The sequence below is a fragment of the Scophthalmus maximus genome, chromosome 15 (genome assembly GCF_022379125.1).
Source record: "Scophthalmus maximus strain ysfricsl-2021 chromosome 15, ASM2237912v1, whole genome shotgun sequence".
NCBI classification, from domain to species: domain Eukaryota; kingdom Metazoa; phylum Chordata; class Actinopteri; order Pleuronectiformes; family Scophthalmidae; genus Scophthalmus; species Scophthalmus maximus.
The window spans coordinates 21044915-21058180 of NC_061529.1; the positions used below are offsets into that span (position 1 = coordinate 21044915).

A 13266-nucleotide genomic window follows, 5' to 3' on the forward strand; every position below is an offset into this window, starting at 1 on the left:
GAGAAGCACAGATTGTCTCTGAGAGGCCACACGGCCAACATTTCGAAAGATCTGCACTCAAAGTCAGAGAGGTGATGGACAACAATAGGTGCGTTCGGGGTGAACTTGGTCTGACTGCGGCTGACTTGATATGTTAATGTGATCTGCTGGCGGCTGTAGGGTGGAGAATACATCACGTTAAGTCAGCCACATAACGTCAAACGCAAAGAATGATACAGTGAAGAATATAGTTCATATGGAGGACTGAGAAGACAGTCATTGTGACCACCTGCTCTGCAAACATAAATGGTATGAGCCTGTGTGGTCGCCAACTGTCAGCTGTGAAATTATATCTACCGTCCTCCACAGATGTGATGGCTAACAGGAAATGCACTGAGGCACTTTGACAGACGCGCTGCCACAGGATAATGAAACCCGTACAAGAGCCGTACTCGTTGCCCAGTTACTACTTTGACTCTGATTCTTATCAAATCAGTGTTCCTTGAGCAACAAGTGAGGACGAGAGGAATACACATCCTAAATAAATAGTCAATGGTGTGTTATGTATTTAATTTTCATTTAAAGATAAATCAGATTTTTTCTGTTTGGGAAAACAAATGTCCCCCTCTCATTGTTGATCTCTTTAATCTATCCTCAACATTGGAATCATGAGGTAATGTGAAGTATGCGCAGGAAGTATTTCATCCAAGTGGCAGCCCCCCATGACGTCACCCGTTGGTTTGTGAGCTGCCACTTGCATTTCGACCAGTGCCCTGTTGGCTTTTTTGAAACTGGACGTAGAATTCTGCAGTGGTTCTGACTCAGAGTTTGTCCACTGCACGCCCATCTACATCTGAAACAGTGAACCGACTGGACAGACCAGCAGTCAATCACACACCCAAATGCATGCGGTGCAATATTGTCTATTTTACTCTATAGTAAGACCATCATTTACAACATGAATATCAAGTTGTATTGAAGAAGACTTGAAACTAGCGATTGAGATGATCAACTCTTCAGGAAAATGTTTACTGTTACTTTTAAATCAAGTGAGAAGTCATTTTCCCAGAGACTTATATAGAAACAGACTTTTTCCAACCAGGTAGCTGCCCTCTGCTGGTGATTCCAGAGAATACAGGCTTCAGGCACTTTCGCATCGGCTTCATTTTCCGGAACCGGTGGCTACATCCGTTTTTATACACAGTCTATGAGTACATCCATTCAATTCTTTTCCGTCTTCCTTCTGTATATACGTGTGTGTTTTTATATATATTTTTCCACTTATTTTATTTAGCCCTTTTATATAGAAACTCTCACACTACCACCCACCACTATATGAACCTGTCCGATGTCTGGAGCCTTGTGTTGGCATTTCATCCTGAACTGAACTATTAGAATTAGAATGAAGCATTGTTCACAGCAATTTCCACACAAAACTGCTTGGTCATGGTAGAACTACTAGCAAGTTCCTTGTATACTATGATGGGCTGACGACCTGTGGGTTAGCGTTAGGTGTAACCAGCCTCTCACCCCAACGTCAGCTGAGATTGGCTCCAGCAGGAGCTCAGGAAACTTTGGCCTGGCCTTGTGCACATCCTTGGTCAGTTGTCATATATTTGCAATTGTTTTGGTTGAATTTAAATTGTTGTCACAACGTGCATAGATCATTAGTAATCTGTTTCATCTAGACTTCAGAGTCTCAAAGGTGAAGTACGTTTATAGACGACACTACAGGTTCTAGCCCATCCTCAGCCTCTGCTGATAGCTGCAATTTCAAGCAAAGGGTTGTTTTTTTATTTTATTTCCATGATCAGATTAGAAAGCTCCAGAAGCTCCAGAACAAATTCTTCTCTTATGGATAGCCTCAAAATGTCACAAGGCACAGAGGGAGTTCTCAATACGACTCCTTTGTGACTTTTTATACCTCTTCAGCTACTGAATTAAGCTAAACCACCATGACATCATACTGAACTCACAGTATTTTTTCAGTTTGAAAATTAACGAACGCCCAAATGCAAAATAACTTTCTTGAATGTGTTGGTTTTCAATGAATTTCAACGCTAATTTCCAAACCAAAGGGGTTTTAAAAATGAAATGCATTTTGACCCGGTTGTGAAAAGGGGATCGTCCTCAGATCACTTTGAAGTCAGAGCAGGTTGATGGCAAGTATCAAGTATCTAAGTGTTTCCAATGCAAAATTATTTCCACATGACAAAATCTCGTGCCTTAAATTCATTTCATGGCATAATTTAACATTATATAAACTGTTACTGTTTTCAATGTGTATAGGTATAGGCATGCAAATCGACACTGAACATAACATATTTGCCTTCCCCCTCCCTGTTATCTCATTGCTTCAAAAAGCGCACCACTTCTTTTCAGATTCACAACTCATTCAAATCCAAACCCACAGACACAATGGCATATTTCTCCTGTCCACAGGTTGGCAATGATAAAATGTTAAGCACAAAATTGTGTTTGTCAATTAATCAATGGTCATTTCTAAAACATGTTTTATTTGTTAAGTTTGGCAGGAAGTTAGCTCCATATATCCAGGGTCATCTGCTCCAAGACCTCGAGCGGCAGACACTTGGAAACCAGGAACAGATCCCACTAAAGAGCCGGGTGACAGGTGGGGGGCCACAGTGCAGCTCTGATGCAGATGATACAGATCACAACTACCTGTGTGATCAATGTATTTGTTTCTATGTATCGCTGGTTCTCCCTTGTAACGTCTCTGGCAGTGACGAATGAAGATCCCTGTTCGATGGAAACATTGCTCTGTTGCCTCAGATTTACTGGGAGCTATCAGTGCAGTGTGTTGGTCTCGTTGCCATGTTGACGTGTGTGCCCTGCACCCTGGTTGTCTGTGTTCGCCATAGCCAGCTGTGATCACTGCTGCCAACGCCCCCCAAGGTGGATGCACCATGATCCTTTTCAAACAGACCTGCAGAGACAAAAGCATTCTAAGGGAAACAAGTTGGCAGGTCAATGGCATTGCCCTCGTACTGATCTGTTAACACATGCCTGCGCAATAAAAAATAATCTGGAATTGGAGGAGGTTCATGCGTTTCAGCGGAACCATCGTGGCTGAGAGACCAATGCAGTTCAGCTTCTCCCTCTCAGCACACCAAACCAGGCACTGTTCCAGGACACAGCGAGATGACTGGGAAACACCTACTGGAGTCACCGGCACCAGCAGGTCAACAGTGCTAATCCAAGTGGCTGCCGTCTGAGTCAGGCCTGGGTCCCACCTGGTGCCACAACTCTGTCTGGCAGATTCTCTGCCGGGACTGAGTGTCACATGCTCACAGGGAGAACCAGTGAGAACACAGTGTTCACAGTTTATCAACTGGTGACCAAACATGCCGCCAAATTAAAAATAGTCTTTTGGGGGAGGAGGTTCTTTCACCCTCAAGTGACCTCCTCTGGTCATTCTGCCCGCTCACATGTTGGGCCAGTGCCGGGAGCAGCTTAAGGGGGCATGAGCTATTCTAAAGCAATACACATTTTTTGTAAAAATCAGCAAATCTTTCCTCACCCTCCGTTAGCTGTCGCTTTTGTGTGTGCTGCGAAAAAAAAGAGAGTTTTCGGTGTAGCCGAGGCTCCATAAATCGCAAACAAAAAAATGGTGCGGACCACACCACACAAGTGCATTTTGTAAACATCATTCGTCGACACCTTAAGATACGTTCTGGCAGGTGGCGCCGCATCTCCGCCTTTTTAGCCTAGTGGTTAGTGCGTCGGACTCCCACACCCAGCCCGGCCAGAGCAGTAAATTCACAACAACAACAAAGAGGGAAACAATCTTTCTCCATAATCGCTTAGTGCCCCTTTAAGTCTGTGCATCTGTTTCAGTTTCTGATGTGTGGAACAGACCTGTCTGCAGCAGAGTTTTTAGTCATGACTGCACCAGTTGGTCCGGGGGAATTCAAAACACTCCCAGGGAAGCTCTAACTAAACAAAACAATTAATCACCAATTACACCTCATGGAATATTAAAGGGCCCATACTGTCAAAATTGAGATCGCCTGGCTTTTTTCATAATAAATAAGGTCTATGGTCTCTGTAAGTACCATAACAGTATCAAATAAACAGACAAATACACACAGCTGGCATCTCTGCCCCAGCAGCAGGTCCATGTCATGTCAGCTTTATCCAGCTTCCAGTCCCTCAGCAGATCGCTCTGGCGTATTCCGCCACACGGTGAATAGAGAAGGTGGTTGGCCTGGCTGTGCGTCACTCAGAAAACGGCCAATCAGAAGAGATGCTCATAACATATTAAGTACACAGGCCCAAATGGACCTTTTTCTTTGCAGAGATCCTTAATAAGAGCTATAAAACCATATTGAGATGTTTTTTGGTACTAAAAAAAAAAATATATCTTCTTAAGGATATCAAAACTTCAATTAAAACTCCAGAAGGTGTACAAAATGGGACCTTTAAGTTGTACATTATCATTTTAATATGTTAAATGCATAATCTTAGCCTGGTATAGCCAGAGTAATATTCACAAGCGTATTGGTTTCGGACCTCTCTGTTCATTTTCGATTCCCAAGAGGCGTTACCAAGATACCAAGCAGACCAAGATGCCTCCGGACGCAAATGGACAGACCTACAACCAGTGAGAGCAATAAATTATGTGATGTCTGTTGAGCGACGTGAAGTCAACAGACTGGAGTAGAGAGGAGATGATGTCATGACGGTTCCATAATATGTTTACAAAAGTCGCTTCTCCCTTGCGTCCTGGTATAAACCCCGCCGATTATCAGGAAATCGGTTGGACTGGCAAGTTTTCTGCCCGAGGAAAATCACTTACCCAATAGAGGGGATCCAGACCGTATTCTGGCAGAGCAAATTAAATGAGCTCCCAGAATTCGTTTGGCTACCATAATCTAGTCCATAGGTAGAAGACATATCCACTTGGATGAAGAAGCGCCATGTTTTCCTTTTACGTTCTAGGAATGAGCCTCTTGGTCTGGGATAGCCAATCTCTCAAGTACAACATGAGCATGAGTATAGCCTCTTTGTCTCTCACCTCAACCTAGATCACAAGAAGGGTGTCGTCTTTGATCATGTTGCATCCATCTTCTGGTCACGCCACTTCAAATGAGGCCTTACCTGACTCAGTATCAACCCAGCTCTTGGTACTGTACAGGTCATGGCTATCTCTTACTGCACCTCAGTGACTGCAATACCCCTCTGGCTGGTCCCTCAAACACAGTGAAACCCTGACAGATGGTCCAGAATGCGGTGGTGTGTCTGGTCTACATCACTCCGCTGCTCATCAACCTCCACTGGCCAAATTCATTTCACTGCCACTAATGCCACTAGTGGCTTTTGGGTCTGCACCCATCTACTTGAATGCTAAGATCTAATGTGTGCTAAGCTACATTATTAAAGCAGCTTCAAAAAGGCCACAGCATACACTGAATGCCTTCGGTCACCAACAAGAAAGGATGAGGGCCTCACCTAGCCTGGGACCCAGACGAATTCTGGGAGCTCATTTAAATTTGCCCTGCCACAATACGGTCCCGATCCCCTCCATTGTGAAGGGATTTCCGCCTGGCAGAGCACTTGCTGGTCCAATCACAACCAGTTAACTGATAATGGGCGGGGTTTATAATACGACAAGGACAGAAGTGACTTTTGTAAACAACTAAGGCTGCCGCTGGAGAACAAGCATTTGACAAAGTACCTGCTATTTCCAAATTTCTCACAAAAAAAAACGCAACACTGGTTCACTGACATTGTGGAATCATCATCACAGACATCTCCTCTCTGCTCTAGTCTGTTGACATTTTTGCGTCTCTCAACAGACGTCACATGATTCATTGCTCCAATTGAGTCCAGAGGCATTTTGCTCTGGGTCCATTGGTAACGCCTCTTGGAAATTGAAAATTAACCGAGAGGTTCCAGACTATTACGCATTTGAGTATTAGTCTAGCTACGCCAGGCTAGGCCTCACCTGAACCACAGCTGCTTTAGTCGCATGCACAGAGCGGACCGCTGTTCGGTTTGAATTCGTACAGCGATGAACATACACCCTGGCAACACAATATACTGTCCTTCTGAGAGTTTCACGCCTTTTTCCTCAGACGGTTGGTGTCTGAGGAAAATAAGCCATGAAACATAGCTACGCACCAGCAATGGCAGAAAAAGAGTTGACTTCTAGCAAGCAAACATGTTACGACGGAGTATTAGGGCCACATTGAAAGAGAAAACAATGGAGACTTTGAGAATAAAGGCGTAAATTTATGAGAATAAAGTCATAATATTGCAAGAATAAATTCATAATTTTACGAGATAAAAGTTGTAAAAAAAATGTTTCCCTCAACGTGTCTCTTAAACTCTGTCGTAAACATGTAGGCACTGCAGTTTGGAACAGAGTTTTTCTGACATATCTAACGTTAGTTTTCAAAAATACATGCAGAGTTTTTTTTTTCCTTAAATCCCTCTTACCTGTTTACACAGTGTGAGCTTTTTGTCACTATAGGTGCAGAGTCACACTGCATGTCAGTGTCAAACTCAGGCTGGGCCGCCTCAGGCACACTGGGACATTTGGCTGACACAGTCTGCCCAAGATTTATAAACAGTTTTCACAGCCTGAGGTTTAACATTCACAACAAACTGTTCAAAAAATGTGCCACAAGAGAGAGTTTCAACTAGTCAGCAGCATGAGGCAGTTGAAGGAGCTCTGCTTCGCACGGTCTACAGATGTGGCCATATAGGATTTGGTTTATATTCATTGGCAGGTGTACGGCTCAACGGACACTCCCCTCTGCAGGATGCATCGTGATGATATGGGGATTTATTCCATCTACGGGCAGAAGGGATGTTTTTTCTATGCAGATTTGTGGTCACGTTATTTTTTTTTATGTGAGTGACCAGTTACATAGCATGTAAACTACAGGTGGGAGGAGATTTCATCAAGAACAATCTAAATACTTGGACCAAATAGTGGTTTAATCCTTCAAATAATAACAACAATAATAATCTACGTCCAGTCGACAATTTCAAATTGGCATAAAAAATGAAATGTTTATGTGGTTTAAGCAGTATGTTTAGATCTGTAAATGAATAATATGATTGTTCCAGTTGTCCACGCTTGTCCTTCAGTTCATTAAATCCCTGCAGCCATCTTTTAAGATGACTCTGGTTATGAATCCTCACTGAATTTTCGGAAATATCTGCCACCTGGCGCCCCCCAAGAGCAATGTCCCATTGAAATGTCCCACAAGAAAGCTTGATTTTAATTTTTTAAAATTTCATTGATGTTATTATATACATGTTATATTATGTCAATGCCAATCATACAAAAATGAAATCCTATGTTAACGAGCTGGCTAGCTAATGCAGGCGCAATGCAACGATATAGGTACGATACAACCACAGTCAGTCGAGTATTTGTAGTTTGTCGTTCTGCACTTGTTGTAATTTTTCAAACTAAAAGCAATAAGAATGGCTACTTCTTTCTAAATCAAATTCTTCTTAGGGCCCCATATAGGCTAGGGCCGGCTTTGCATATGCTGCAATTCCATTTTTTCGTTCAATCGAATGAAGTTTCTCCTAATGTAGAAGCACCAGCCACGATGAACACATCTTTGACAGATGTTGTCCACTTATCCGAGTGTAACGCACTGGCTCACATTTTAAAAAATAGTTTTTAGTTTTTCACCAAAATGTTTCAGTTCTGTTGCTTCCGTTCGCCCTTACTGAACACCTGGCGGTTAGCTACAGGATAAACAGACTATACTAAAAGTACAGGGAAATAGACTTGTACCAGTGAGTGTACTTTGTGAGTGTTTAAGCCACGAATAGAAACCTGACTGAGCGGTGAGTTGCCTCATGCTGTCTACAGAAGAAGTCAAGCTGACCTGCTGATGCCAGTGTGGCCATTAGTGCGTCATGTTGATTGCTGATGGCTCTTCTTAAACATTCGTAGGCTTTTTATCCAAGTCTCTGCAAACATATAAAGATACACACATACAAACACATATAGTGTACATTTGTAAGTTGATATGTAAATATACGTACGGTATATGTTGTTTTATCACGTGGATCAAGAGGGGCAAAGTTGCATCTATATTTTTTGTGCAAAATGTTTAGTAAGAGGTTTAAATACAGTTATGATATTTGCAGCAGTGTCAGTTTTATGCAAAGTGTGATGGCACAGCGCTTTTATATGCTGATGTACAAAGTGTCATCCATCCATCCATCCCACTTATCCTTCCGGGGCCTGGTGACGGCACGGCAGGCAAAGGGAGGTGGACTTTAGTCATGGCGGCGACTCACTCCCGACCCACAGGGAGTGACCCCAGCTCAGCCCGAACACCACGGCCTCAGACTCTAATCCTCACCACGTCACACTCGGCCGCACAGCGCCCCAGTGTACAGGAAGTGTAATGAAGCGCACGGAATCACATCATCTGCAAAGAGCCTTGCAAGATTGTCAGGTCCTCAAACTGGACACACTCCTCCCGCTGGCTGTGCCTTGAGATCCCGTCTGTGAACACCACCGACTGAATCACCCACTGAACATGTGTGTGACTTTCTCATGGACACATAAACACATCAGCTCTCGCTCTGGTTATATAAGGACAGGCTCATAATGACGCCCCGGGGCCCGGTTCTTCATACTTCCGCAGCGACCCTCTGCCGACCCCCCCAGGGGGACCCATATGGACAGAAAATAGTCTCATAATGGTCACAAATGTGATCTCATGATCTACGACTTACAAATGTGTACGATGATTTCCACTGAACTTCATGCATCAACTTCAAATCCACACACAAATACGAAGCAATTTGTGAATGTGTGCATGGAATCTTTTGGGATGGATTCTTGTACGATTTAAAAGTGAGAAAGACGTTTTTCTGAATTGACAGAATACGTCCCTGTTTTCCACCAGCAATTAAACGCAGCCTACATTTGTGAATCTTTGCGGAGCAGCTGCAGAAAAAAAAGTCGCACAAGTCCCCAAACTGTCAGAGTCTGCTCACCTCCATACTGGCTCCAGTAAATTTCCACTCACCCCACCTCTGCTCCTATCTGCCAGCCAGCCACACCCACCTCACTAGTTCATTCCTCTCACCTGGTCTCTCAGCTGCATATCATCCACAATCCGACCCAGTATATAAGCCTCTCCAGTTCACAGACTCAGTGCCAGATTGTTCTTTGCATCGATGACAGACTTTCCAGCGTTTGGACGGATTTCCCGGCTTCGACCCTGCTTCACCCCAACCTCCCTGCCTCGTCTCTCCCACGGTAAACGCCTCTGCCTTCTGGCCCCCGACTACGAGCTTTGTCAGTGTGTTTCTGGAGCACTGTCTGCTTGTCTCCTCGGCGGCCTGGCTTCTCCCCGCACCTGCTCTTCGTCGTGAGTTTCCAGCCATCAATGCTGTGGGTCACGTCATCTTACAGACTCTAAGCTGTGTTACACCCCGGTCGTCTGGACTGCTCCTGGGTGCCTGCTCTTCCGCCTGGTATACGCTACAAGCTGCTTTTAGCCTGTTTTTGTCTGCCAACTTGCTGGTCTGCTGCAATAAAGGACATTGCCAACTCTCCCCGTGGTGTACTGCTCTTGGGTTCAATCCCCCCCCTACACAAACTGATCCGGCGAGCCGTGCACACGCATTTTACAATCTGTAAATGAATACAAAGAATGTCACAAATACTTTTAGACATTTGTGCACATGTGAAGCTATTTGAAAGCAAAAAATATTACATCTCTTAAAAATCTACATGTTAAAAATATTAATATTTTTTCAGTTTGGGATGGGTGCATTCGTAAAACTGTTTTACGCGCTCACAAATTCCTTGGTATTTATTGGTGGATCTGATCACTCATTTGTGAGACTAATTTCTCTCCATAGACTCAGTTGTAGGTCTTCAAGTCCAAACAACACGTGTTGAATTGATAGGCAAAATTCCAGAACCCATTTAATGACTCTGCACAAGTGAAGAGTTGCTCCACAGCCAGGACAGAACTGCAGCCTGCCACCATCAGGTCCTTTTTATGCCAGAGTTTTAGCTTTGTTTCCATATTATGTAGCCCCCATAAAGTTTTTAAAATGCACAAATTTTATTTTTAATGTGTGATCATATGCATTTACCTGCTAATAGAATAAATGTATGTATATTTACAAAAATTCACAACCAATTTTTGTGAATATGATGAAAGTAGCAGAAGCAAATGTCTATAACATTTTATGCCATTGTGCAAATTTGGATACATGAGTAAACAGGGATAGATTTTAAATCAAATATACAGAACTGTGGAGTTCTGTCACCAACATTTTCTGTTACCACGTTTGGATTCTTTATGTAAGTGGCACTAGACTGTAGTTTTTAGTTCACCTCGCCAGGGAGGTTATGTTTTTGCACCTGTCCATTTTTTTTTCTTTTTCAACAGGTTTACGCAGAAGCTTACAGAACATAGTTACACAAAAAATGGTGGAAGGATAGGACATGGGCCAAGAAAGAACATTGGGGCAGATCTAGACAAAGGGGCCAATCAAGGATTTATAGCTGGAGAGCTATTTCTAACCTGAGCCGGAGGAAAGATCAGGGAGGTCAGTGAACACAGCGTTCATCCTCTGGGCATTGCAAATATCCAAATAAGATTTCATGTCAATTTGGCCAGTAGTTGTCAAAACATCTTGCTTTGGACAGACAGAGGCACGGGGAGGGAACATCGCTGCTATCAGACCAGCTGCTTGCATGGAGAACAGTGTTGAACCCTAAGCAAAGCTTTTTTGTGTCTTGGTTTTTTTAACGGCTGGACATAAGTGAGGCCTTGGAATCAATTCGTCCAGCTTCCTCCGGCGGACAGCAAGCGTACCATCGATTAATCCCGCTATAAATTCCAAATCAAGCAAACTGCATCACATCGATCATGCTGTGGGCGGGCCATGGTGACTGGCATATTGGATTTTTAATAAGAGGAAAATATCAACTTCACTGTAACTAAGAACCGTCATCGAGAGGCATCGCAGAGTGAACTTCTCTGTCAGGAGAATAAAAAGGAGAGAAGGGAGGAAAAAAGAAACACTTAACGTGCACTTACCTCGACGAAGTGTGGTCTGTGCTGTGAACAGCGTGGGCCAATCGACTGTGACACCTCATTTATTACCCAGAACGCACTGGAACAGAGGTACAATGACACAGCCGTCGCCCACACTGCGGCGCCGGCCACCGGCATCTTCCCCCAACCCGCCTTCCGTGACCAGGTTTACTCACCGTGTCACCGGAGCGTCAGTGAAGAGGAGTCAGTGTTGGTTTCACTCACACATTTGACAACCAAAACATGGACTTTGCAATTATGTCAACTGCTCAGTGGAAAACGACTGGTGACGCAACTTGGGGACCCAGGACACTTTTGTTTTACAGTTTAAAAGCTGTACAACAACAGAATACGACATCAGTGGGGGGTTCTATTGTAAGCTTAATGCTATTTTATAACCTAATTGTCTGGGCGGTGATATGCACCTGTGATGTGTTTGGAAGAGTTAAATGTGAGTGCGACCTTTCATACTCCTCCAGACCACTTCCACGGAGGGAGGGAGGGAGAGTCAAAGTGTTTGCTCTTTTTTTCTTTCTTTGAAAGAAGTAAAGATAAAGCAGTTCTTATTAGCCATGGCAGGCCTGGGTGCCTCTGTGTGATAGAGATGGATGCTCCTCCGGTGGCGCGCGCACACACACACACACACACACACACACACACACACACACACAAAAGACTATATACTACACATCTACTGCTATCACTCTCTCTGCACTGAGAAGCAGGTTGTGTTGATGATTAATTAAAACATTTTTTAAAAGTGTATTTTATCTCCAGAACAGGCGGAAGAAAATAACTGTGGTGTGTATTCCGTGTGCGCCTCGTGTCACGCTCGTCTAATCCACTGTCACAAATCCACAGCCCAGTTGTTGGGAATGTGTCGCTGACATGTAGAGGATATGCCAACACTAGTGAAACTAATTTCAATTCACCTGACGGCGCATTGCAAATAAGCACGGCCACTATCCTGTTAAAATACCTATTACACTGACTCTGCTGTGCAACATGCAGTGGAGGAACCCCCCCCTCTCTGTTGGATGTTTTTTGCAATTATGCACTTTGGCGGCTGGATGAAGTGCACAGAGGGGCAAATTATCTGCAGCCTGACTAGTGAGTGTGTCTGCAAGGTTGGCTGCTGCTGGGATTAGAGCATGTGAGGCTGGAAATGAGGGGCTGATATCCAGGTCTCCTGAGCTGGAGAGAATAGAAGTTAAAAGTTTATTTAATTTGTAGTGCTTCTCAAAATGGAGGACCTGATCATTTGGTCCTTTGTTCCAAAGACAAAGGAACAGACTGGAAAACTGTGATGCCCAGAATGCTTCACTTATCACACCTTGGTGTGAACTCTCCTCCAATCTCCAGCTGCCATTGGTCACTGTGTGCCCCAGACCGCAGGGGGTCATCAGGCCCATAAAACCCCAGGGCACCCTTCTTTTCACTCTCTTCCTGCCTCTAACTTCAAGGAGACAACACTCTCCTCTCCAACCTCTCAACGGAGAGCAAAGACCTCTCTTTCTCCTCTGGGAGAAACCACTGCTCTTGGACCCTGACCTCCATGCAGGCCTGCAGAAGCAGACTGCTGCAACTTCCACAGGCAGCGACGCAAGAGCCTGCCAAAGGAGCAACCGAGGCTGGAAAGTCTGGTTTTACATCAGAGGCAGACACAAAGTCTGGTCAACTGATCAAGCTCAGGAACCACCAAGCAGAGTTAGTGTTGAGCATCGAAAAGGACACTGAAACCACACAGCACGACTGCTGCATCTTTCTGGACACACAAACAGCATCCCAAAATGAAGATTCTTCTTCTTTTCCATGGACTTGGTAACGTAACTTGGGCATACAGCATAGCATAACGCAACACGGCTAAACATAGGAGTGTTTAACTTTAAAAGTGTACTGTATTGATTTGAGTCAATGTGTTCACTTAATGTTGTTGTTATAACTATCAATAAATTATTTGGATGTTAGAACCCTGTGACTAACCCCCTCTTAACCTGAAACCCCTTTGTCCTGCAACAAATGGCCTTAGCAAAGAAGCACAGCATGTGGCCGAGCCTACACCTCTGATGCCGCCATTTTGTAGTTTCTTTGTTCACCGCCATCTTGTTTGTAGTACTTCTTAGACCTTTGACCTTTACAGCCCCCCCCCCCCCCACACACACAATCTCAGATTTGTACATATTTTGTTTGTTAGATTAGATATTGTTGTTTCAACTTATCT

The 13266-nt window shown here is 44.1% G+C and overlaps 1 protein-coding gene across 1 annotated transcript; it reads right to left on the reverse strand.

The window, feature by feature from the left end:
* Positions 1-2475: 2475 nt before the first annotated feature.
* LOC118286218 lies at positions 2476-3398 on the reverse strand. The gene is made up of 2 exons (XM_035610488.2): positions 3161-3398; positions 2476-2926 (listed from the first exon to the last, which is right to left on the reverse strand). Exons 1-2 carry the CDS (start codon positions 3344-3346, stop codon positions 2501-2503), a joined length of 612 nt encoding a protein of 203 aa, XP_035466381.2. The 5' UTR covers positions 3347-3398; the 3' UTR covers positions 2476-2500.
* Positions 3399-13266: the final 9868 nt, after the last annotated feature.